The sequence below is a fragment of the Triturus cristatus genome, chromosome 9, assembly GCF_964204655.1.
Source record: "Triturus cristatus chromosome 9, aTriCri1.1, whole genome shotgun sequence".
NCBI classification, from domain to species: Eukaryota; Metazoa; Chordata; class Amphibia; order Caudata; family Salamandridae; genus Triturus; species Triturus cristatus.
In genome coordinates this window covers 59,291,961-59,318,558 of record NC_140592.1, presented here as the reverse complement: position 1 = coordinate 59,318,558, position 26,598 = coordinate 59,291,961, and the positions used below count along the sequence as shown (strand labels likewise).

Below are 26,598 nucleotides of genomic sequence, written 5' to 3'. Positions count from 1 at the left end.
ACTTGTTTTGCTCCCTGGGCTGTTAAATTGTGGGACTCTTCATGTTTGTCCAAGTCAGTAGAGTGCACTCCATTAATGTTGGGTTCGGATGCTGCTGCGGGAAGGCAGCATTTTTGCCACGTTAAATATCGGGTGCAAGTTGCTGTCCATTTACACCTCCCGGGCTGTAGTCCGTGGCATTCTAAAGACGCACATGACAATCGGCCACAAGCAGAGAGAACACTGTTGGTCCACAAGACCAGGAGCCATGCCAAGTTTTTAGACTGTCCATACAGAACCAATTAACATACAATGGGTCTCTATGGGGAATTGCTTACGTAGTCATTGGTTAACCTGAAAATATTGCATGGATCAGGCCATCCTGGACCAACGTTGGTCACCTCTTTAGACTAGAAGAAGTGGAGTGAGGTTAATTGGGTCTGCAACATCAGGGCTTATTTCACAAAGCACAAGGAGATTTGGCAAGGTTCCATAGTGTGGTTGCTTGCAAAGAGTTGGATCATTCAGCTGAGTTTTTTTTTTTTTTAATCTTGCTTTTATATTTGCTAAAGATTTTCATTGCCTCTTGATTACTGAGGTTGTACATGATTACTGAGGTTGTATGTCAGACTCGCTCTTCTCACCTGCTCTACACCCTCAGCCATTTTGTGGAAGGTCTATGTAAGGCCCATGCCCTTGCAGACGAAAGCTGTGGACATGCTGCTAGCACGTTGAAGGCACGCCTAAGGCAACTTTTTCTGTACTCGTCTGCACGCTGGGCGGGCACAGGGCCAAGGATGCTGACCAGGGCCGGACTGGGATCGCAACTCAGCCCTAGCAATTATGTCTGACCGGCTTCCGGGGGCTATGGGGGGGGGCGGCAGGAACACTGCTGCTGCGCTTTTGTTACAAGGGGGCAATTTTGCAGTACTGCTGCAAAACCGGCCCGCAGCAATAAAAACGGCCCCACCCTTTCAGCCCACCGGGGAAACGCCCGGTGCCCGCTAAGGGCACTGCAGCCCTGATGCTGACAATTTGGCTACTTTCCATTATCCGGTGAGTAAAGAAATTATTCTTTCCTTCTGCATTTTACCTTTAAGTACTCTCTTACCTAAGTGTTTAAGTGAGATAGCTTCCACCTGCCCATGCCCCCTGAAAGCACCCATCTCTAACACCACGATTCCTGAGATTCATAACTGCATCTCAGAAAACGAGCTAGATCCACTTTTCGTAATGGAAACCTGGCTAAAAGACCACTCAGAACCAATTTGGAATATGTAATCCCATCAGTTTATCAGACCACTCATGCTGACTGCTCTTCCGGTCTGAGAGGGAAAGTGGCCGTAATTAGTTGTCATTCCATTAAGGTCTTCATTTTATCCTTTGACATTAATCTTGAGGCTAAATTTCCTGGGCCCAATTCACAAAAGTAAACTGAGACAAAATCCTAATTTTATGACTTTCGGTATTCACAGAAGGCATTTAGGAGTACTACTGTTAGGATTCCTAATTGTACTATTCCTAAATACCTTTTGTGAATACCAAAAGTCGTAAAGTTAGGATTTTTCTCAGTTTAGGAGTAGTAAAGTTAGGAATCCTAACTTTAGTACTCCTAAATGCCTTCAGTGAATACCGAAAGTCGTAAAGTTAAGATTTTTCTCAGTTTAGGAGTAGTAAAGTTAGGAATCCTAACTTTAGTACTCCTAAATGCCTTCTGTGAATACCGAAAGTCGTAAAGTTAGGATTTTGTCTCAGATTACTTTTGTGAATCGGGCCCCTTGTGTTTAATCTTACTATTAGCCTGTCCTGTAACATCATAACGCAGTTAATCTAAGGTCCTTCGGGATTATCTAGCACTTTTCTTCACTCTTTTTTTTTACATAATCACTTCTTTAACAATTATGAATACAAAACCCGAATAGAATAGATGCTCATCTGGCTAGTGACGTACAAGACCTGGTTATGCTTTGTGCCACACTTAAGATAAATCAAAAAAATAGTCTAAAGGTCCATTTACTGTGACAGTCGACAAATCTGGCCTAGTTCAGTTCCACACTTTAAATTAGTTTAGTCTAAGTATAAGGCCATATTGTTTTCGATCAATGTTCTCTTTCAGGTTATAGCCATTTCAAAATCTCCTCTTCAATCTTAGAAAGGCAGACTCATGCTTCTTGACTCCCCTAAGCATGATTTAGAAGTGGACCTGAACACAACTGCTGACCCTCTTAAACACTCCATCACAGCAGCGCTTGACGCCTCTATACCCCTATAGGCATGTAAATCGCATTGCTGAACTCCTTCTGTCCCATAGTTTTCAGGAAAGTGTGCGTCAGATAAGCACCGCTGAAGAACTTTTCAGTGATGTTGGAGGAGCTCCACGGACAAACAACTCTTCAAGGAGGAGCTCCACGGACAAACAACTCTACAAGGAGGAGCTCCACGGACAAACAACTCTTCAAGGAGGAGCTCCACGGACAAACAACTCTTCAAGGAGGAGCTCCACGGACAAACAACTCTACAAGGAGGAGCTCCACGGACAAACAACTCTTCAAGGAGGAGCTTCAATGACAAACAACTCTACAAGGAGGAGCTCCACGAACAAACAACTCTTCAAGGAGGAGCTCCACGGACAAACAACTCTACAAAGAGGAGCTCCACGGACAAACAACTCTACAAGGAGGAGCTCCACTGGCAAACAACTCTACAAGGAGGAGCTCCATGGACAAACAACTCCACAAGGAGGAGCTCCACTGGCAAACAACTCCACATGGAGAAGCTTCAATGATAAGGAACTCCACACGGAGGAGCTTCAATGACAAACAACTCTACAAAGAGGAGCATCACTGACAAACCACTCTACAAGGAGCAGCATCACAAATAAAAAATGCCCCGACAAGCCTGTGACTCTGACTGCCACTCCTGTTTTGAAAATTGTAGCCACCCTAGTAGAGAGATTATCCCTAGGTTCAATACTTTTATCTGATCCCATGGCAGCATACTCTACATTTATACCATCATCTCCTCTCTGCTCTCAGCTATTGAGTTTTTATCATTCTAAAACAGACAACCGTCTCATCCACTGGTGAGCGAACAGAGTCTGCACCAACCACAGCACACATTTCTGTCACCAAGACTTTCTCAAATCATGTGAGCTGATCTAAGAGAACACTGTGCGCATAGATTTGGCCCTAATTATGATGGCGGTCGGTCGGACTGCCGACTGCCATTGCATCAGGCAGGAACACGTATAACAATGAGTCGGTGGTCCCACCCGCCCTATTATGATTAGCCGGTCAGCACAGCAGTCGGACAGTGCTGCGGCTTATGCTGCAGCCCAGGAAAAGGGCTGCAGTAGAAAAAAGCACCTTGTTCACATCCATGCACCATGTGCCAGCAACCATGAGGTGTGATGTATGAGGAGGCATGACATGTGCCCCCAGGGTCATTTAGCAGTTGCCCACGGCGGACAGGGGCCCTGCGCGGGGGTGTCCCACTTGTGGGACACCCCCGCGCCGCACGGCCACCAGCTGCTGCGTGTGCCCCATTGCCTTGCCCACTGCCTCGCTGCCTGCCTCGCTGCCGCTGACCACGCCCCCTCCTCCGAGCGGCGTGGTCCGTGCTCGCCTGCCGGCTGCCTGAACTTTTGTTATTTTTTGGTCTTGTTTTTTCTTTCCATTTGTGCCTGTTTCATTGTAATTTTGTGCCCGTGTTAGCGTTTTCCTTCCTGTTTGCCCGCCTACCTCGCCGCCCTCCGCTCTCCCTCCCCGCTTCCCGCCACCGCCGATTACCCCGCCCCTTTTTCTCTTCTGTACCCTCCCCGCTCCCGCCTCCCAGCTGCTCCGCCCACCCGCGCACTTGGCCTTATATGGCGACCGTGCGACGCAGGTGAGTGTGACCCACTTGTGGGACACCCCCGCGCCGCACGGCCACCAGCTGCTGCGTGTGCCCCATTGCCTTGCCCACTGCCTCGCTGCCTGCCTCGCTGCTGCTGACCACGCCCCCTCCTCCGAGCGGCGTGGTCCGTGCTCGCCTGCCGGCTGCCTGAACTTTTGTTAGTTTTTGGTCTTGTTTTTTCTTTCCATTTGTGCCTGTTTCATTGTAATTTTGTGCCCGTGTTAGCGTTTTCCTTCCTGTTTGCCCGCCTACCTCGCCGCCCTCCGCTCTCCCTCCCCGCTTCCCGCCACCGCCGATTACCCCGCCCCTTTTTCTCTTCTGTACCCTCCCCGCTCCCGCCTCCCAGCTGCTCCGCCCACCCGCGCACTTGGCCTTATATGGCGACCGTGCGACGCAGGTGAGTGTGACCCACTTGTGGGACACCCCCGCGCCGCACGGCCACCAGCTGCTGCGTGTGCCCTATTGCCTTGCCCACTGCCTCGCTGCCTGCCTCGCTGCCGCTGACCACGCCCCCTCCTCCGAGCGGCGTGGTCCGTGCTCGCCTGCCGGCTGCCTGAACTTTTGTTAGTTTTTGGTCTTGTTTTTTCTTTCCATTTGTGCCTGTTTCATTGTAATTTTGTGCCCGTGTTAGCGTTTTCCTTCCTGTTTGCCCGCCTACCTCGCCGCCCTCCGCTCTCCCTCCCCGCTTCCCGCCACCGCCGATTACCCCGCCCCTTTTTCTCTTCTGTACCCTCCCCGCTCCCGCCTCCCAGCTGCTCCGCCCACCCGCGCACTGCACCTTATATGGCGACCGTGCGAACGCGCAGCGGTCACGCGCAGCGGGTGCGCCGATTGTGCGCCGAAGGCGCGCCAAAGGTAAGCCTGTCTACGCCCGTCCGCGCCTGTCCCGCGCCCAGTGCCAGGACCCCTGGCCCTCGAGGACCCCGACCGACCCGCCTGATGTACACCGCCGCCACCCTCATCGCACTCAACACCGGCTGAGTCCCAGGATGCTGCAGAGCCACCCCACGACGCGTCCACGGACCCTTCAGCTGCAACACCTGCAAGTTCTCCTGCATCCGGACCTGCCCGACACCAGCACCTGCCATGCCTCGCACCAGCAGCAACCACCTCAAGTGCATCCTGCTCAACACCCGCTCCGTCCACAGACACACCATCGAACTCTGGAACCTCCTCGACACCACAGCCCCTGACGTTGCCTTCATCACGGAGACCTGGATGAACGCCTCATCAGCGCCCGACATCGCCATCGCCATCCCAGAAGGATACAAGATCACCCGGAAGGACCGCAACGCCAACCAGGTGGGAGGAGGCATCGCCATCATCCACAAGAACACCATCCGCATCACGACCAGCACCGACAACACCCCACCCTCCGCCGAACACCTGCATTTCCAGATCCACACCGACCCGAAGACCACCCTCAGAGGCACCCTGATCTACCGACCTCCGGGACCACGCACTCAATTCAGCGAGGACATCGCCGACTTCGTCAGCCCGCACGCCCTCCCCTCCGCTGACTACATCCTCCTGGGGGACTTCAACTTCCACCTGGAGAACAACAACGACTGCAACACCAGCACCCTGCTCGACAACCTCGCCAACCTTGGACTCAAGCAGCTGGTGTCCACCCCCACCCACCTCGCCGGACACACACTCGACGCCATCTTCTCATCCAGCAAAGACATCGCCTTCAGCCACGCCACAGAACTCCACTGGACAGATCACAGATGCATCCACTTCACCTTCAGAAGAACGACGACCCACCACCACCAGCAACAAGTTGCCCGAAGAAGCTGGAACAAGATCACAGCCGACCAGCTCGCCGCCTCCCTGAGCCAGCACCCTCCGGCCAGCTCAGCGAACCCCAGCCAGGCCGCCGACAACCTCACGAAGTGGATCAGCAACTGCGCGGACGAACTCGCCCCACTGAGGACCCCGCCCAGCAGACCCGGCAGCAAGAGAGCCCCATGGTTCACCGACGAACTCAAGAGCTCCAAGAAGAACTGCCGAGCCCTCGAGAAAGCCTGGAGAAGGGAACCCACGCCGGACAACAGGACCACCCTCAAGCTCGCCACCCGGAAACACCACCAACTGATCCACATCGCCAAGAAAACGGCTTTCAAAAACCGACTGGACAACAACGCACACAACTGCAAGGAACTCTTCAACATCGTGAAAGAGCTCTCCAACCCCAACGCCGGAAAAAACGACATCACCCCTTCGCAAGACCTCTGCAACTCCCTCGCCTCCTACTTCCACAACAAGATCGCGGACATACACTACAGCTTCAGCACTCAACCGACGCACGCCACGACCGCAGCATCGCCACCCACCACCACCCTCCGCGCCTGGACCCCGGTCAACACCGAAGAAACCGTCCACACGATGAACTCCATCCACTCCGGATCTCCGACCGACCCCTGCCCTCACCACGTCTTCAACAAAGCCGACGCGGTCATCGCACCCCACCTGCGGGACATCATCAACTCCTCATTCGACACCGCCACCTTCCCCGAGAGCTGGAAGCACGCCGAACTCAGCGCTCTACTGAAGAAACCTACAGCAGACCCCACCGAACTCAAGAATTACCGCCCCATCTCTCTACTCCCGTTTCCAGCCAAAGTCATCGAGAAGACCGTCAACAAACAGCTGGCCACCTTCCTCGAGACGAATGGATCCCTCGACCCATCGCAGTCCGGATTCCGTGCCAACCACAGCACCGAGACCGCCCTCATCGCCGTCACTGACGACATCCGAACCCTGATGGACAACGGGGAAACAGCGGCCCTCATCCTCCTAGACCTCTCCGCGGCTTTCGACACGGTCTGCCACCGCACCCTAGTGCAGCGTCTCAGCAACGTCGGAATCCAGGAGAAGGCGCTGGAATGGATCGTCTCCTTTCTCGACGGAAGAACACAATGAGTCCGCCTACCACCGTACAAGTCAGAGGCCACCAAAGTCATCTGCGGCGTCCCTCAAGGATCCTCACTGAGCCCGACTCTCTTCAACGTCTACATGAGCCCCCTCGCGGCCATCGCACGCCAACACAACCTCAACATAATCTCCTACGCCGACGACACCCAGCTGATCCTCTCCCTGACCAACGACCCCGCCGCCGCCAGAGCCAACCTGCACGAAGGGATGAGAGAGGTAGCCGAGTGGATGACGACGAGCCGCCTGAAGCTGAACACAGATAAGACGGAGGTCCTCATCCTGGGCTCCTCGCCCTCCGCCTGGGACGACTCCTGGTGGCCCCCCGCCCTGGGCACCGCACCCAAACCGACGGACCACGCACGCAACCTGGGTTTCATCTTAGACTCCTCCCTCTCCATGACCAGGCAAGTCAACGCCGTCTCCTCGTCGTGCTTCAACATCCTTCGGAAGATCTTCTGGTGGATCCCCACAGAGACCAGGAAGACCGTCACCCAGGCCCTCGTCACCAGCCGACTGGACTACGGCAACGCACTCTACGCCGGAACCACCGCCAAGATCCAGAAGAGACTCCAGCGCATCCAGAACGCCTCAGCCAGACTCATCCTCGACATCCCACGACACAGCCACATCTCCGGACACCTAAGAGACCTGCACTGGCTCCCGGTCAACAAGAGAATCACCTTCCGCCTCCTTACCCACGCACACAAAGCTCTCCACGACCAAGGCCCGAGCTACCTCAACAACCGAATCAACTTCTACGCCCCCAAACGCCACCTCCGATCCGCCAGCCACGCCCTCGCCGCCGTCCCACGCATCCGCAGAGCCACTACAGGAGGAAGGTCCTTCTCCTACCTGGCCGCCAAGACCTGGAACTCCCTCCCGGCCGACCTGCGCCTGACCCAAGACCACCTCTCCTTCAGGAAGAAGCTCAAGACCTGGCTGTTCGAGCAGTAGCGGCACCCCCCCCCCCCCCAAGCGCCTCGAGACCCTACGGGTAGGTAGTGCGCTCTATAAATGTCTCTGATTGATTGATTGATTGCGTGAGGCCCCCAAAGTCTGTTTCCACCTGCCTTTTCATGGCAGTCGACCAGCATGAAAAGGTAGTTGGAAAGGGACATCCTAATCCCTACGGCAGTGCCTGTAAAGGCACGGCCTCCATTGTAGGGATAGGATTCCGCCCGCCGCCCTGACAGGATCTTGGATCCTGTCGGAGGCGGCAGTCTTTGTCCCCTACCTCTGTGGTCCGACAGCATACATTAAAATGTGGCGGTCAGATAGATGGCCTGCCTCTCGGATGTACTGCCACTAACGACCTGTTGGTGGTGGTCCACCCGACATTGAAATGAGGCCCTTTATTCTGTTAGCCCACGCTCCCCGCCTAATCCCTTCCCAGAGAAGATAGTTAAGATTCTTGCGCCATCTATTTTGTCAGTCCTGACTACTCTTTGTTATTCCTCCATAGCCTCTGTTCCAGATGCAGTATTAGTCATTCCGATTCCTGCAAAGGCTGAATACTGATTTCAGTTTTTTAGAGAATTACAGATGTATTTTGGTCCCTCCACTTCCTGCTAAAACCACTGAGAGCATGTTAAATACATTCCACATTCGCAGAAGCGAACAACTTTCTTGATTTTCAGATCAAGGATCACAGTATCAAGAACACCTATACTTGCCTATAAGTTCTTACCTTGCCAATAGTCTGGTCTTCGACATACAGGCTACAATATTTTGTCGCATTGATCTTTCTCACTCGATACTCAGGTGGTATACCATGGCAATGGTCCTGGTTTCTACAGTTAATAACATTTGTATGTTACTTGATCTAGGGTAGAATCAGCCTGGATTCTTTTAGACCTCTTGATATCTTTCTATACCATATCCCATAATATTTTCTTAAATCGTCTAATTAGCAAAGCCGTATCTGGCTTTGCCCTCAGATGGCTTTCTTCCTTTTTAAAGGATCTCTCTCAAGCTGTAACACTTGCACCCTACCACTCATCTTTTAAGGAGATTCACTGTGGGGGTTCCAGGTCTCTTCCCCAAGCCTTACTCTTTTCAACATTAATACCTTCCAACTCGCAGTCTCAGACGCTTCTTCAGTTTTCGCTTTTATGCATATTTTGGTGACACCCAACTGATTCTCAGGCTTGACAGTAACCGGTCATCATTGCAGTCTCAGTTTAACGCTGCACGTGTGCGGGGGCAGTCCGATGACCTCCAACGCATTACAACTACATACCAAAATAATGAAGATCCGAATTTTTAGCAACTCTTTGCATGGTCTTCTACCTGATAGCCATAGGATTTGGGCTCAAACTACTACTTTTGCCAACTCTGCCCTAAAGTTAGACATCCTTTTCAATAATAAACCTGTTTTCAACTCCCACACAAACTCTTTTCCACCTGTTTCTTCTTAATGAAGATCATTAAAAAGATTAAGATTATGTGTGTTGTAGGCTGGACCCCTGTCATTTTCTCTGCATGGTGCTACCGGCTTATCCAACATATAGCACATTCCAAATACAGCTGACCGTCTGGATATGAATCTCTACATAGGTTGCTACCTCTTTAAGGCATTAGGCCTATGTCACTAAGCCTTTTGTGTCTTCTTGTGATTCTGGGCAAACCATTTCTGTGCCCCCCCCCCAAAAAAACACACACTCTGGACCAGAGTACCTGCTTGTTTTCTGAGAAGTGCTGGTACTCTCCAATTCAAAGTATAGCATTTCTCTTAAAAAGTGCCGGTACTCTCCCTCTCAAAATACCAGTACCGGCCCATTTAAAGCACTGTGTGTATGTAGATATATACATATATATTCACTTAAAAAACCATAGGTTTCACACATGTTATAGTTAGCTGGACATTTCACTCGTAAAAAACCATTGAAATTCCCCCGTTATAGTTAGTTCAGATAACTATAACTCGCGCGCCCGCAATCCACTGCTGATGACGTCACATATTACATCACTCATGACATGGTCAGTGGCATCACTCATGACATCACTGATGACATCATCCTTGTGATTGAGTGGCGGTCGCGCAAGTCATAGTTATCTGAACTAACTATAACGGGGGAATTTCAATGTTTTTTTACGAGTGAAATGTCCAGCTAACTATAACATGTGTGAAACCTATGGTTTTTTAAGTGAATTTGCAAGGTTTTTTAAATGCTAATTCCTAACTATAACGTGTGTGAAACCTATGGTTTTTTAAGTGAATTTGTAAGGTTTTTTAAATGCTAAGTTATGTATGTTTTATTATATTTTTTATATATTTTTTTTACAATAAGCAACCTGTATATAGTTATAGATTGACTGTATCCTGTAATATGGAATGGCTCGTTTAAAATGGTTTTTAAAAATTTTTTTTAAGGTTTTTCACCCCGCGATTTTTTGAAAAAAAAATAAATGTTTTTTTCACCCTTCGGGGTCCTTCAGGGACCCCTTGTCAAAGGCTAGGGGGTCAGGAACTCTCTACCCTGCCCCCTTATCACGTTCTCCACCTTTCTTTTTTACTGTCATACACAAAACACACAAAATGGAGGCCAACACTTCCTGATTTCGACCGATTCGAATGTTGACTGACATGTAACCACCAATCAGAATTACGCTCGCGCACGGTGCGCGCTTATAGATATTTATGTTCTTTTAAATGCAATTTTCTCAGGAACTACTGAACAGATTGACACCATATATGCAAAAGGCACATGCCTGACCTGAGGACTACCTCTGTGCCAAATTTCAAGTAATTCTGTTCAGTCGTTCGGGCTGTACCTTCGACTAAAGGTCCTATGGGAAAATGCATGGGGAAAACGCGTTTTGGGACCCCCTTTTTTCTCAGCCCCCGCTTGACGAATCACCCGAGACTTTCAGGGTAGGAGCTGAGCGGAGCGCCCCATTAGTTTTGAAAATTTCGCGAGGATTCGTCAACCGGCGCCAAAGTTATTCAAAATAGAATTTTCAGATTTCCTATGGAAACACGGTCCTAACTATAACTATCTACTGGCGACCGCCAGTAGATAATATATATATATATATAGCACACACCAACATGGCAGCCACAAGATTTAACAATATGCTGTGAACTGAATTAGTCCTTCGTCACTGGCCATGATAATTGCTACTCCAATGAAACCATTTGCGGTTGTATTTGAATGTGCTTTGTGCTTGGGGCTAAGTTGATGAGCACTGAGGAAGGCTAAACGCTGAAATGCATTTGCTCTAATAAATATCTTTGAAAACGTCCTGGGAGTGCTCCGCATTTTGGTAGCTGGAATATATATATATATATATATATATATATATATATATATATATATATATTCACTTAAAAAACCATAGGTTTCACACATGTTATAGTTAGCTGGGCATTTTCCTCATGAAAAACCAATGAAATTCCCCCGTTATAGTTAGTGCAGGCAACTATAACTCACGCGACCGTAATCCGCTGCTGATTACGTCAGATATTACATCACTGTATTTACACATTTATATACCCATGTCTTCTTCCTTTTTTTTTTAGCTATACATATATTTTTTTATTTTTTTTCAGAAAGACACATATGTCATCAGTGATGTAATATCTGACGTCATCAGCAGCGGATTACGGTTGAGTTATAGTTGCCTGCACTAACTATAACGGGGGAATTTCATTGGTTTTTCATGAGGAAAATGCCCAGCTAACTATAACATGTGTGAAACCTATGGTTTTTTAAGTGAATTTGCAAGGTTTTTTAAATGCTAATTCCTAACTATAACGTGTGTGAAACCTATAGTTTTTTCAGTGAATTTGTACGTTTTTTTAAATGCTAAGTTACTTTACGCCGTTCGTGCCGTGCGCGCACGGTGGGCACGCGGTGCGCTTTGCGCACTGCGTGCCCACTTCACGCAGTTCGTTCCGTGCGCGCACGGTGAGCACGCGGTGCGCTTTGCGCACATCGCGCCCACTTTACGCAGTTAGTGCCGTGCACGCACGGTGCACTTTGCGCATCGTGCACGCACGGTGGGCACACAGTGCGCTACGCGCACCGCGCGCCCACGTTACGCTTAATGGGCCACGTACGCACGGTGCGCTTCGCGCACCGTCCGCACAAGGAGGACACATGATACGCTTTGTTAAGGGTTTTGGCATGAACTGCTATCAAAAAGTTATGCCATGCACGCACACTACTCTACGCGCAGCGTGCGCACACGGGGGGATTGACATTGCGAGTTTATTTTAAAGCATTTATGCCGTGCGCGCACGCTGCGCGAACCTCGCGGAATTATTTTCATTTCTATAGTGCGCGCACGCTTCGCGCACTCGGCGATTTACCGAAAAAAATAAATTTTATTTAATTGCCCTTGGGGGACCTCCTGGGACCCCTTGACCCCTGCTAGGGGGTCAGGAACTGTCCAGCGTGCCCCCTTTACATGTTTTTTCTCCTTTGTGTTTCACCCCCCTCTCAGTGCGAGAGACAAAATGGCGGCCAACACTTCCTGGTTTCGACCGATTCGAATGTTTACTAAGATGTAACAACCAATCAGAAGTGCGCTCGCGGACGGCCGAGTGCGCGCACCCAGCGCGCACGCTGCGCGCATATAGATATATATATTGATTTAAATGCTATTTTCTCAGAAAATACTGAACAGATTTACACCAAACCTGCAAAAGGCACCAAACGGACCTTATGGCTACCTCTCTGCCAAATTTCACGTAATTCTGTTCAGCCGTTCGGGCTGTAGCTGCGACTAAAGTCCCTATGGAAAAATCCATGGGGAAAACGTGTTTTGGGACCCCCCCTTTTTCTCGGCCCCCGCTTGACGAATCACCCCGAGACTTTCAGGGTAGGAGCGGAGCGGAGCGCCCCATTAGTTTTGAAAATTTCGCGAAGATTCGTCAATCGGCGCCAAAGTTATTCAAAATAGAATTTTGAGATTTCCTATGGAAACTCGGTCCTAACTATAACTATCTACTGGCGACCGCCAGTAGATAATATATATATATATATATATATATATATATATATATATATATATATATATATATATATATAAATCATATTTCATACCACAGTGGGTTTCTCTCAGGTCTGCTTCAGATGCAGCGGGACTTCTCCACGGCTAGGCTAGCCGTTCCGCATAAATCCACAAAAGTTGCCTCAACTGAGGAGTCCGGCACAGGTTAGTATAGCTTGACAGGTGAATAGCAGAGAAACCCACTGTGGTATGAAATATGATTTATTGGCTGGTATACACAATGGCTCACTTGAGCAGTACTAAGGTTGCACTGCGAGGACCAGGAGGCCGTGCGAGCGGCAATGCCCACTGGGGCGGGGAACTCAATAAAATTAGATGCACCGTTTGTCCTGTACGCCAGTTTCTATCAAGCCTATGACAAATGGCAGGGGCCCGAAATGCGTCGGCTACATTAGTTTTCTCTGCTCATGTTACCTACCTATGCTGCAGCCTTGAATAAATCTGTCAAGCTATACTATACTAACCTGTGTCGGATTCCTCCGTTGAGGCAACGTTTGTGTATTTATTTGTGTGTTTAGTTTGTTTTAATTGGGATTAGAGAACACCAATCATAGGAGTAAGATAGCCCATTCAGGGCAGAAGGAAACATGTTTTAAGTTTGATATATAATCCCAATGCTATGCTTTACAAAGTAACCTGTTTAGTAGTGGCCAACACCTTAGAGCAAGTCGGGTGTCCTTTGTCTATGTTTATCAGTGCATGTATATTTAAATCTGTCTCATGCCGGTGCCGGCCACTATTGATAAAGGCGGCAGCCGAAACGCATCTGGTCGTGTAGTAGAGAACCCAATAAAACCTGGGGGATACCATTCCTGTGAGTACTGGTGCATTTATTTTGTGCCACGTTGCTGTGGATCTAAAAATCCGTGCGGTGTCCGTCACCGCGCAACAAAGCACCCGATCGCGAGTGAAGGGGAGAAAAGACGGAGAGCGAGTGCAATGTTAATTTCCCTTCACCGCTGAGAAGCAAGTGAATTGCAACATTGTATCACCGTAAGTCTGAGAGGCTACGGCGGGAACGCTGTAGCGCGACTCTTCAAAGATCGAGCTAAATGCGTGTGAGAATCAGTGAAACGAACAAAAGTCGACGCTCGGCTGAGCGTTCGAGCAAGTGAACTGCAACATTGTATCACTGTTAACCTGAGAGGCTGCGGCGGGAACGCTGTAGTGCGACGCTTCAAAGACTGAGTTAAACGCGTTTGAGGAATCGGTGAAGTTAGTAAAAGTCGATGCTCGGCTGAGCGTTCGAGCAAGGAAATAAACTCGGCAGATCGAAGGAACGTTAACTACATATGTAAGGAGCAACACGCTCGAAGAGTATGTTTGATGAGGAGGCACGGCGTGAGGCAGCCACAGAAATCTTCAAGAAAAAAGATTCACATAAAAACGGAGAGCACAGCGGAAGCAGCTGCGCACCAGCCACTGGTACTAATCTGCTGAACGACCAATTCTTTCGTTTAGAAAAACTTTACGAACGTGAGACTCGCAAATGGTGGGAGGCTACCTCACTCCAAAATTATATTGAGGTTGAGAGGGTACCGCGGGGACTAAGAATATATACAGTCCCTGCGTATGAGAATCCGAACCCGCTACTGCTCGAGGAATGGGCGGAGCATACGGCGACATCAACTAATGGAATGCTAGTAATTCTCATTAAGTTCGCATGGTGCGATAGAGATCAAGCACTACGCGTTATCGAGGAATTGGAGAAACAGATTGCCGAGAACAGTGACAAGAACAAGCAGGAAGAATTACGGGAGGCTATGAAAAAACGCCTCACAACGTATGAACATAAAATAAAACAGCAAAAACAGGACAAGTTCGAAAGAGATGAGAGGGATTATTTACGGGGCGCATCCTGACATTTGCGAAGAAATATGACCAACCCAGGAAGCAGCTTTTAAGCAATAAGAATAAAACTGCAGTGGAATAGAGAGAAACTTCCGAATCAAAGGTCACTGATATCGAACAAAGTGAAGACGAAAGAGAAAGTAGAGCTTCTGTACCTGCGCAAGTTGCAGCCCCCGTATTGGTCCCTTTTTTGGAGGAGTTTCAAGTCATCAGGGAGAAATGGGGCAAAGGGGGAGAGGAAGGCCATCAGAGAAACTGCAACAAAGAAAGAAAAAAGCAAATGTCGGACGAGGAGAGGCGGATGGCACCAGCGCCAGCAGTGCCTCGCCAAGAGTAACTCGGAGCAAGAAACAGTGAAGCAAACGCTAGACGTAGAAAAGCTTACAGTTGTAAACCTGACTTCAAGAAAATTGAAGAAGGCAGAAGAAGAGGAGGTGCTACAACTGGGTTTAAGCTTTTGTCCAACAAAGGCATCTGAATATACAAAGACAAAAATTGACCTATTTAAGTTTGGTAGGAAAATGAAGTTATTGAAATATTTTAAAGGCAAAGAACGCCCAGCTCCAACACGAGTCACTGATGATATAAGCAGTATTGATAATCTCACAGCTGACGATGTTGAAACCTTAGCAGTATTAAATGATTTGGCAGATGAAGGGAATCCTATATCACTGATTCCATCATCGGTGTTTGACAAGAACCAGACAGGGGTGACACAGATTAATCCCGGTAGCCCCTTCAAACCGAAATCGAGGTTTTGTCCCTTAATGCCAGCTGACTCTATAGACGTCTTCACAAGCATAGTGACCAAGGAACTTCTAAAACTTTGTAATTCAAACAACAGAAAGAAAGGTGGAAGCAACATTACGGAATTGCAGAGAAAGGCAATTGCGGATTTGAAAGAGGACAAGACCATCGTCTGCAAGCCGTCTGACAAGGGCGGAAATGTAGTCCTGATGACAAATAACTACTACATAAAAGAGGCCCTAGTGCAGCTGAATGATGAGACAAGCTACACGAGAGTGACAAGGAAAACTTTTGAGGACAGCGTCCATGCCTACCGGACAATGTTGAACAAATGGTTCAATAGAGGTATGTTGAGTAAGCAGGAGTATGCCTTCTTGGAATGCAAACATCCTCGCATACCCACCTTTTACCATCTTCCGAAGCTGCACAAACATGCGACCTGCCCACCAGGTCGCCCAATTGTGTCTTAGCTGGGAAGCCTAACGGAACACATATCAAGGTTTGTGGACTATTTCCTTTTTGAATTTGTTAAAGAACTGGTATTGTACATCAGAGACACTAAAGACTTTTTGATAAGAGTGGAAAATTTGTTTTGGGACGAGGACTTGGTAATGATTACACTTGATAAATCAAGTCTTTATACAAGCATTGATCTTCCACAGGGAATTGAAGCAGTTAGATGGTTCCTTGGAACAAGATGAATAAACTTAGCTGATCATAACAAAATGATATTGGAATTTGTGGAATTATGCCTTGGGAATAACATCTTTCTCTTCCAGGAACAACTATTTAAACAGATACGTGGCACTGCGATGGGCACCTGCTTCGCCCCCCAGCTACGCGAATCTTTTCGTAGGCTGGTGAGAGAAGCAGGTGGCCTGGGCAGAGGGGAATGCAGACTGGACCCGCAGGGTTATAAGCTGGAACAGATATATAGACGATTTATTTATCATCTATAAAGGCACAGAGCAATCAGCCAAAGAGTACATTGAAGTCCTGAATATGAACAATCTTAATCTCAGATTCATACATGAAGTTAGCGAAATATCAGTTAACTTTTTGAATTTGAAGGTCTTTCCTGCGGACGGAAGACTATGCACGTCATTGCATAGGAAACCGACCGCAGGGAATTCCGTGCTACAAGCAAGCAGTTGCCATTCTGGGAAAACTATAACTACCATCCCATATGGCGAATTATTAAGAATAAAAAGAAACTGTTCGCGCACAGGTGATTTTCAAGCAGCAGCGAAAGACAGTATGAATAGACTGAAGGCCCGAGGATATTGTAAAGAGATCTTAGAAGCGGCCAAGTCAAAAGTAGATAGGAAGCACAGAAAGGATCTGATAGCTGGCTGTGACTTTAGTGTACAGAAAGAAAAAAGAAAAGAAAAAGAAAACGATGCTAAATTCAATAACTTGAGGATGATCACAGACTACTCGGGTGATGCCTTGGAGATTAGAAGAATTTTTGTTAAAAATTGGCATATCCTGAGGTCACACCCAGTAATAGGGAAGGCCTTGCCGAAAGCGCCCCTACTGACATTTAGAAGAGCAAGATCCCTACATAGTAGTTTAGTCCAGAGCCACTGTGGAAATGAGAATAGAGAACCATCTTTTGAGAGATTGGCGGGGTTTTACCCATGCCTTAAGTGTGCACCAAAGTAACAGGGATCTGTTAAGCTTTTTTTGCATAGACCAAGTGCCCATGAATGTGAGAGGGGGCAATAGACAACTGCAATTACGCAGATTAGAATCAAGACCCATCATCGATAACCAGACAAAGAGACCAGGAGGTCTTAACAGTGGGGAAGAAATGGCTGTGCATTTGTAATATTACTTTAGGTAATGCTTGTTTCTGACAATGCTTCTTTGGAAAATATGAATTTATGTGAATCGACTGTACTGCTATTACATTGTGATTTGGATCATACCAACATGTACAGGTACTGGGGTGTGTTAAGCATTATTCCCAATATGTGGAGTGATAAACATCATGAACTAAAGCCCATTCAGGGCATGATTGTTTAGTTTGTTTTAATTGGGATTAGAGAACGCCAATCATAGGAGTACTCTAGCCCATTCAGGGCAGAATAAAACATGTTTTAAGTTTGATATATAACCCCAATGCTATGCTTTACAAAGTAACCTGTTTAGTAATGGCCGACACCTTAGACTGGAGCAAGTCGGGTGTCCTTTGTCTATGTTTATCAGTGCATGTATATTTAAATCTGTCTCATGCCGGTGCTGGCCACTATTGATAAAGGCGGCAGCCGAAACGCGTCTGGTCGTGTAGTAGAGAACCCAATAAAATCTGGAGGATAACGTTCCTGTGAGTGCTGGTGCATTTATTTTGTGCCACGAGCTGTGGATCTGAAAATCCGCGTGGTGTCCGTACACCGCGTAACAAAGCACCTGATCGCGAGTGAAGGGGAGAAAAGCGGGAAAGCGAGCGCGATATATATATATATATATATATATATATACATATACATATACACACACGCATGCACGCACACACACACATATCTCTGGTGCTCATTTAAAGCGCTCCAATGCCCTTAGGCCAAGTTTGCGCTATATAAAACTACCAAACACAAGCCCTCGCTTTGAAGGTATGCTCTTTCTGGACCACGTTCGGCCAGCAGTTTCTGCAGGTGGCTAAGTGTCCGCCAGCGCTCTGGGGCTCTACGGCTGTGCTCAGTATCTGTTAAGAAAGTTGTTCACACTTTGTAATTTGCTGCTGTAAAAGTGTTTTTTTTTCGATTCTGAGCCGAAGGCGACCTGGAGATGTATGTTGTCAATTAGCCTCTGGATCCGATCCAAATGCATTGATTGAAAGCAGCGGGGCTGAGCGGTGTTAGGGGCATGCAGAGAACAGTGTTCCGTGTGTACAATCAAGCCCACCAAGCATTGTTAGCAGAACCTTGGGTGACAGTCAATCAACTCAGAAGCCCGGGGCTTGGTAAGCTGAAAGGACGTTTGCCAGCCAGAGTAGCGTAGCAAGAATGCCACCCGCCCTGCTACAAGCAAGGAAAATGTCCTTTTTGACTGCTGTTGAGGTAGTAAATACAGCATTTATCAGGGTTCTATTGGCAGTTCAGGGCTATGTGCCCCGGTGCCACTGCACCTGCTGCACTAATAGTGGCTGCAACCCTGGACAGCCAACTGGAACAGCAAGCAGCCTATCCTGCTACCGGTTCCACTGAGCAGTCTAATATCGCTTCATTGCAACACTAAGGGACAAACGTACAAAGCCTTTCCGCTCTGTGATTCACAAAATCACACATTTTGTGAAGCAGAAAGGCAAGTCGCAATGCACAGAAGGTGCTCTGAGAGTCGGAAACGGACTATCAAAGTACACTTTGAGACTGAGGGCCACATGTACAAAGGTAACAGTTTGCGATGACCAAATAGCGAATTTGTGCGATTCGCTATTTGGTAATCGCAAAGACCCATTTACAAAAGTGCATTTTGCACATTTTACGATTCCCAGTAGGACGCAAATAGACTTACCTCATGACTATTCATGAGGTAGGTCTCGGTTTGCAACCCAATGGGAATCACAAAAATCACAGGGATGGTGGCCTGATGGAGTCAGCAGACTACTGTGTGTGATTGCTTTTCAATAAAGCAATCTTTTTTTTTTATAATGCAGCTCGTTTTCCTGAAAGGAAAACGGGATGTGTTACGAAAAGAAAAATGAAAAGTTTTCTTTTCATTTTTTAAGAATAGACCCTGGTCCGTGGGACCACTGCCTGCTCCTTAAAAATGTTTCTACATACATTCACAAAGGGGAAGGGCCTTCTCATATATGGGTTGCCAACTACTTGAAAGAGGGTGGCAAAATGCGCATTTTGGTTGCGAAACATTCTTACATAGCACTGCCATTCGGTATTAGGAGGGAACACCCTAAACACACACCTTCCTAATACTGTTATCACAAACCCAATTTGCGATTCGGGAATAGGTTAAAGAATCACAAATACAGATTTGTACATTTCAAAAAGCCTTTTTGCATTTACAAACTGGGCCGATTCTCAGCTAACACAAAAACACATTGTACATGTGGCCCTCAGTATGAATGTCAAGGGGAGGTAAGGAGGCGTCTCCCTGCTCCTTCCGAATCGCAATGCCGTGTTATCAATGGCTTCCGATTGGCTTCTCAAAATGTTGAACAGATCTCAACTGCTGAAAAGAGGTGGTATCCATTCTCAAAGGTGGTACCCATTCTCAAAGGTGGTTCCCATTCTCAAAGGTGGTATCCATTTTCAGAGGTTGTATCCATTCTCAAAGGTTGTACCCATTCTCAAAGGTGGCATCCATTCTCAAAGGTGGGATACATTCTCAAAGGGGTATCCATTCTCAAAGGTGGTGCCCATTCTCAAAGGTGGTATCCATTCTCAAAGGTGGTATCCATTCTCAAAGGTGGTACCCATTCTCAAAGGTGGTATTCATTCTCAAAGGTGGGATCCATTCTCAAAGGGGTATCCATTCTCAAAGGTGGTGCCCATTCTCAAAGATGGTATCCATTCTCAAAGGTGGTGCCCATTCTCAAAGGTGGTACCGATTCTCAATGGTGGTATCCATTCTCAAAGGTGGTACCCATTCTCAAAGGTGGGATCCATTCTCAAAGGTGGGATCCATTCTCAAAGGGGTATCCATTCTCAAAGGTGGTGCCCATTCTCAAAGTTGGTATCCATTCTCAAAGTTGGTGCCCATTCTCAAAAGTGGTATCCATTCTCAAAGGTGGTACCCATTCTCAAAGGTGGTGCCCATTCTCAAAGGTGGTATCCATTCTCAAAGGTGGTGCCCATTCTCAAAGGTGGTATCCATTCTCAAAGGTGGGATCCATTCTCAAAGGTGGGATCCATTCTCAAAGGGCTATCCATTCTCAAAGGTGGTGCCCATTCTCAAAGGTGGTATCCATTCTCAAAGGTGGTGCCCATTCTCAAAGGTGGTGCCCATTCTCAAAGGTGGTACCCATTCTCAAAGGTGGGATCCAATCTCAATGGGGTATCCATTCTCAAAGGTGGTGCCCATTCTCAAAGGTGGTATCCATTCTCAAAGGTGGTGCCCATTCTCAAAGGTGGTGCCCATTCTCAAAGGTGGTACCCATTCTCAAAGGTGGGATCCATTCTCAAAGGGGTATCCATTCTCAAAGGTGGTGCCCATTCTCAAAGGTGGTGCCCATTCTCAAAGGTGGTGCCCATTCTAAAAAGGTGGCATCCATTCTCAAAGGTGGTACCCATTCTCAAAGGCGGTGCCCATACTCAAAGGTGGTGCCCATTCTCAAAGGTGGCATCCATTCTCAAAGGTGGTACCCATTCTCAAAGGTGGTATCCATTCTCGAAGGTGGGATCCATTCTCAAAGGGGTATCCATTCTCAAAGGTGATGCTCATTCTCAAAGGTGGTATCCATTCTCAAAGGAGGTGCCCATTCTCTAAGGTGGTATCCTCTTGGTCTCATGGCCAGGGTAATGTGGATGAAATCACACACACGAATCTATAAAACATCTACTGAAGGAAAAACAAGCATTTTCTGCCCTTAAATCACACCAGGGTAAGTGCTGACCTTCAGGTTTTTTATTGCTGACAACACAATTTGCCTGACTCATCACATTGTGTGACCCCTCACAATCTGAGACTGCTGACTCATTCTTGTGTTTGGCTGAGATGGGGTAATGTTCAGTATACCTGCTCGCTGCATTCCTTGGGCAGCCCCTCGTCTCCTTCTCTGAGCATGAAATGGCCCAGGACTGGCAGATTAAAAGAGATGTGAAAGCCTTTTCAGAGTCTGGGCATTGACAAACCAGAATGACTGTCCTCTCAAAACCACCTTCCAATAATAGACCGACTAGGAATAAGCCCAATGCATCCATTTTCGAAGGATCCCTGGGAGTAGCTCCATGGGGGGCCGGACCCTACAGAGAGCATTGTTTTGGGTTGTGACATGGTCATATTGCACATGGGGCTAGTACTTAAACATGTTCTAGACCTACCTTTGCTACTGGTCGAGCCCTGGTACCCGCTCCCCTTACAAGAAATGATGAGCAGTAGGCACGTGCCGCTTCATTACAGAATAAAGCCCCATGATTTCTGCTAATTGTCTCCTGGTCCCACCAGGGAGCATCACATACGGCAACTCACCTCCTTCTTGTTCCGAGAAATACAATTGGGGTCAATGGATCCCAGGGTGAGGTTTGGGAGGACGTGGTTGAGAACTTTTGCTGCAAAAACCTAAGAGACGAGAAAAAGAGCCGGTTGGAACTCTGTAGAAAAGACACACAACGACATTATTGTGTTACACTTTACCGGTGGTGAACTACTAACAGCGACAGTCACTTTGTATCATGTGCACCACATTACTTTTTGCATGAACATCTGTGAACCATAACAACATTTACATATGAAGGACTTTAGGATGGACTTTGTTTAGCCCACGAAACATAGAAGAGCAAACCAATACAATATTTAATAACTGTTGACAAAGCCAATAGGTCTAGATTATATAAAGTGCATGCACACTGATATGTCTTGTATAACACACATACACACCAATGTCAGAAGACATATGGGCACCTATTCATGCAGATCAACAACACATATGACCATCTGTGCACCCAAACCAAAAGAGAGAAAGAAGACTCCGCATACAGGTGAACAAACCAGCAGTCATGCACACAGACATACAGGCACCCATGGACACAGATAAGTAAACAGTCACCATCTGCGCTTCAGCCACTATCCTGCTCTTCCTCAAGGCTACAACACAAACAGACAAGGCTTAGTCTGCAGGGGTTTAGTAGTTCAGGCTGTTGCTCCTCTGTGTCATTTACCATTAGACTTTGCTGCCCGTCAGTGGATGGTTTTGAACCTCATTCTAAGATTTCGCATCAAACAACGTATTAATTCATATTTTTTTTTAATTGTACGTGTCATTTTGTGTATTTCATTCAACACAGTTTTTTCTTGGTAGCTCTGACACTGGACTGGCATCTGGGGTAACCAGTGCTTGAGTTGTAAAAGAAGAAGTGCCAGGCCCTCCTCAGGAGGCCACTGCAGCTTGCACCACCCTCTGCCCCTGCCAGCCCTGCACAGAACCAACACAACTGCTAACCTTCACACTCCTACAAGGGTGACAATCCAGACTATTCCAGGCCCCCAAATCTATGGAGATGGCTTGGAGAGCAGCTATTAGTCCTCTTAAATGATTATTTCATTAATAAACAACTGTTATGTGGTCATCTTTAATTTGACAAACAGCGCCACCATGTGACTGACTGTCATAAGTTCCGGTGTTGATAATTAAGTGCAGGTGCCGAGCACCGGAACACACCGCCTCAAATTAAGCACTGTAGCTGAAGTCTTGATGCCCATGCTAATACATCCCTGAGGATCCAGGGGGCCACTGGTCCTTCTTTCCACTTCTCATAGCTAAAGATGGACGGTACACACTATGAATGTCCATAGCCTACACGAATAGTAGGCGACAGAACCACCCAGTTCTGCAACTCTGAAAGTACATTTTTTCCTTTCATTGGACAGACATGCTCTTTACCGTTTGCATCCACCTCGAGCAGGTAGGTCTGGCAAACGTTTTTCAAGGCATTAGCATACCAATAAATTGTAATATTTCAAATCCAATATTTCTCCAGAATTAAGGTTCGTGGGCCAACATTTTCTTAACAAAAGCATAGCATTTGGACGGATGGGTTCGGACCTTTCAGACCCCTCCCTGCGATAAAGGGCAAAGATTCCAAGACTTTTTGGTGTTGGTCTTCAGTATATTTAAAGTCAATCCTGGCTTCTCTCAAGAGAAATACTGCCAAGTGGATTACTAAAAATAAAAATAATGCCCCCCCATTAAAATCAGTCCAACGTGAGCAGCTTCCAACATAAGGGTGGGAGACAGTATGCCATCTATTTTAATCCTTAAACCTTAGTATAAGCAAGGGCAACACGGAAAACAGCATGTTCTACAATCGCCAATAAGTTATCGGCCTTCTGTGGGGGGGGGGGGCAGACACCAGGGGCGGCTCCTCCGCTATGGTGAAGGAGCGTTGCCCCCCCCCCATGCCAGCAGAGTTAAAAATAAACAAATATAAAATGATAATAAACCCAGTTTTATTATCGCTTTATTTTGTTTCCCGGCCGAGTCTTTGGGCGGGCGCCAGGGAGATGACAGGCACCAATGGGGAGGGGTTGCACTACCATCAGTGCGCATGATGGTTTGGCCGACCATCTCAGGCTGGCCAAACCATCATGCGCACAGAAGCTCTCCCCAACCCAGCTGCATTGCTGGGTTGGAGACAATAAAGCACAGGCTCCCAGTCTCCATGGGAGCGCAAATCATCGGCGCTCCGGCCAATCCTGAAGCTGCTCTCATGCGTGAGAGCAGCTTCAGGATTGGCCGCAGGGGAGTCTGGGAGCCTGTGCCTGCAGCGGAGCCACGAGAGGAGCAAAAGACGGCGATGTGGTGGGCTGCAGGCGGCAGGTAAGTTCTTTTTTTCTGCTGTTTTTCGTTGTTTGTTGTTACAAACCCCCACCCGGCCCACCCCTCTTGGCAGACTCCGCACTTGATAATGTCAGAGAGAACTACAGAGAAGGCCATGAAACAGCGCTGCGAAGACCTATATCCCTTAAAAACTCCACAGCCTGCAACCCTGCAGACCATGATCATCTGATAAAAAATAAAATAAGACAATGAATGGACATTGCAGGTCCTGCCGTTGAGGTGAAACTCGTCCTTCCACAAGTGCAGGCAACAAGTAAAGACTGAGGTTGGCGACTCTTTCAGACCTTTTAGACTCAATCGGTATAGAGAGCAGTAAAATACAGCGGTGAAAAATAAACTTATGAAGGGTGTTCACCGTCCCTTGTGCCCGGTGTACATATCAGCAATAACAATGGGGTTTGTGCACACATTATTAGTGTGTAACGGGACTCATTCATCTCTCCCTGGTCTATAGCAAGAGCCACTGAAATTATGCGGTAAGGGAGGGCAAAATTATGTGGCAGGGTTGAATAAATTACGCGGCAAGGAAAGGCAAATTATGTGGCATTATGCAGCACATTTTGTCATAGTATTACTTCATTATTTTGCCATTTTTAAGCTTGTACACTAAGCTGCCGCAAAGGGTGAGTCTTACCAATACCGAGATGCATGTGTGCCAACATCTCCGCAAAATGTCATTTTCTCTGCCCTTCTCTTATCTCTTTACCCCCTTTTTTCCCCCTTTTTCTGTCTGACTTTCTTTTTCTCTTATTGTCGATATGGGGGGTTAGCTAAACATACGTGACACATTGTCTTAGGACTCTGATGTGTAAACTTTACCTGGAACAACCTATGCTAACCCTGTAACAGAATTGCTGTTTTGTTCTTGTATAAAAAATAAATAAAGCATGATGAAATACTGAAAACTGTCTAGGCATTAGTTGTACCTCATTAGTATCCGTTGAACACACAAATATAGCAATAAGCTACAGAAAGGTGGCCAGTCAACCTTTACAAAGGGCCTTCCACTGCGCGGCAACACGTGTTGCTGCGTTTTTACTAACTTTTGAACCATTTGAGCTAGAAACAACAATTGTTCTTGTTAAAATCTGCAAATTATGCAGTAGATGATGAATATGGGGCAAATACGGCAAATCTACAATTATGAGAAAGTAGCCACAGCTGCATAATCACAGATAGTTACAAGTAAAAGAAAAAAAAACAGCGCTGCATTTCCAGATTTATGAACAGGGCACTACAATACACCTCAATTAGGTATGCGGCAGTCATCACAAAGTGCCTGAAATTCTACGTTAATGCAACAAAACACAGGTTATGGTACTGTAGGGTGCTGAGTTGAAAACATCCCAGTTGCGTATCATGTACCGATGGGGACAGCCCCAGTCCTAACATAGTAAAGAACGTGGAAACAGTCAGTTACTATGAACTAATGGTTTATCTCCACATATGTGCAGTGGGCAATGTCTCCCACTATTAACTTCCAGCACCCTGAAAAGTCCTACCACTCCAACCTACTATCCACCAGAAGGAGCTGGCGCGGACACTGGTCATGGCGCTTGGCAACGGACTAATGCTCTTCACCGTCCGCCCTTAATAACTGATGGACAAGTTGCAATAAGTGCATAAACAGTGAATTAAAATGAGAGACAAACACACCAAACCTGGCCTGAAAACGATCAACCGGCTTCCAGTGGAGCCTAGACTTACAATACAAATTCTTTAGATGATGAAGGAGGTCTCCAGGAGACCTCTTTCATCATCTAAAGAATTTGTATTGTATATCATCCAAAATTTGGTGTGCCAGGCCGTTCAACCATCCAACGGTGCCTTTCCCGTATATACTGCAATTACTTTTGGATTGTATATTGACGGCTGCTGCCGCCGTCGCTGGCACCGGCACCGTTACTATACTAAAGAATTTGTATTGTAAGTCTAGGCTCCACTGGAAGCCGGTTGATCGTTTTCAAGCCAGGTTTGGTGTGTTTGTCTCATATATATATATATATATATATATATATATATATATATATATATATATATATATATATATATATATATATATATATATATATATATATATATATATATATATATATATATATATATATATATATATATATATATATATATATATATATATATATATATATAATGCACCTTGTAAAGGCACAGTATCTTTGAAATATGGCTGTTGCTTTTGCCCTCTTAATCAGGCTGCAGAGTTCTTGTTTTTCCCCTTCAGCTTGATTGAAGGCCCAGCATGTTTAGCCGCCTTCCATGCAGTGTGTGCCCGTTGCCTAGGTTCCATTCTTTTTTGATGACTGTAAGCTCAGGGAAACCTCCAAATAAACAGCTAAAAGCAGCAAAATGTGCATGCATTACCAAACAAAATCTATTTCCATCTGGTCTCTCAGGCATGGCATGGGAAAGCTTTCAGCAGCACTGCTGTGCCAAGAAAGCTCCACAGAGGAGGGCTGTCCCTTTGTGCCATTTAAATGTACCTCAGAAGTAAATTAATTGTGGAAAATGTGGACAATGGAAAGTAGCCTTAAAAGGGACCATATTCTTTGAAGTGAATCACAAACTAATTACAGGAAGTCAAAAATCCGAAATTAGCACCATTCCTACCTCAGCGCAGCGGCGTAGCGTGGGTTGCC

At 47.0% G+C, this 26,598-nt stretch overlaps 1 protein-coding gene across 1 annotated transcript in view; it reads right to left on the bottom strand.

The window, feature by feature from the left end:
* MGLL (monoglyceride lipase) overlaps window positions 1-26,598 on the bottom strand; it is a 432,734-nt gene that overhangs the window by 47,081 nt on the left and 359,055 nt on the right. The window contains exon 6 of the mRNA XM_085624403.1: window positions 21,574-21,663. Within this exon, the coding sequence (XP_085480529.1) occupies window positions 21,574-21,663 (90 nt within the window). The remainder of the gene's footprint in view (window positions 1-21,573; window positions 21,664-26,598) is intronic.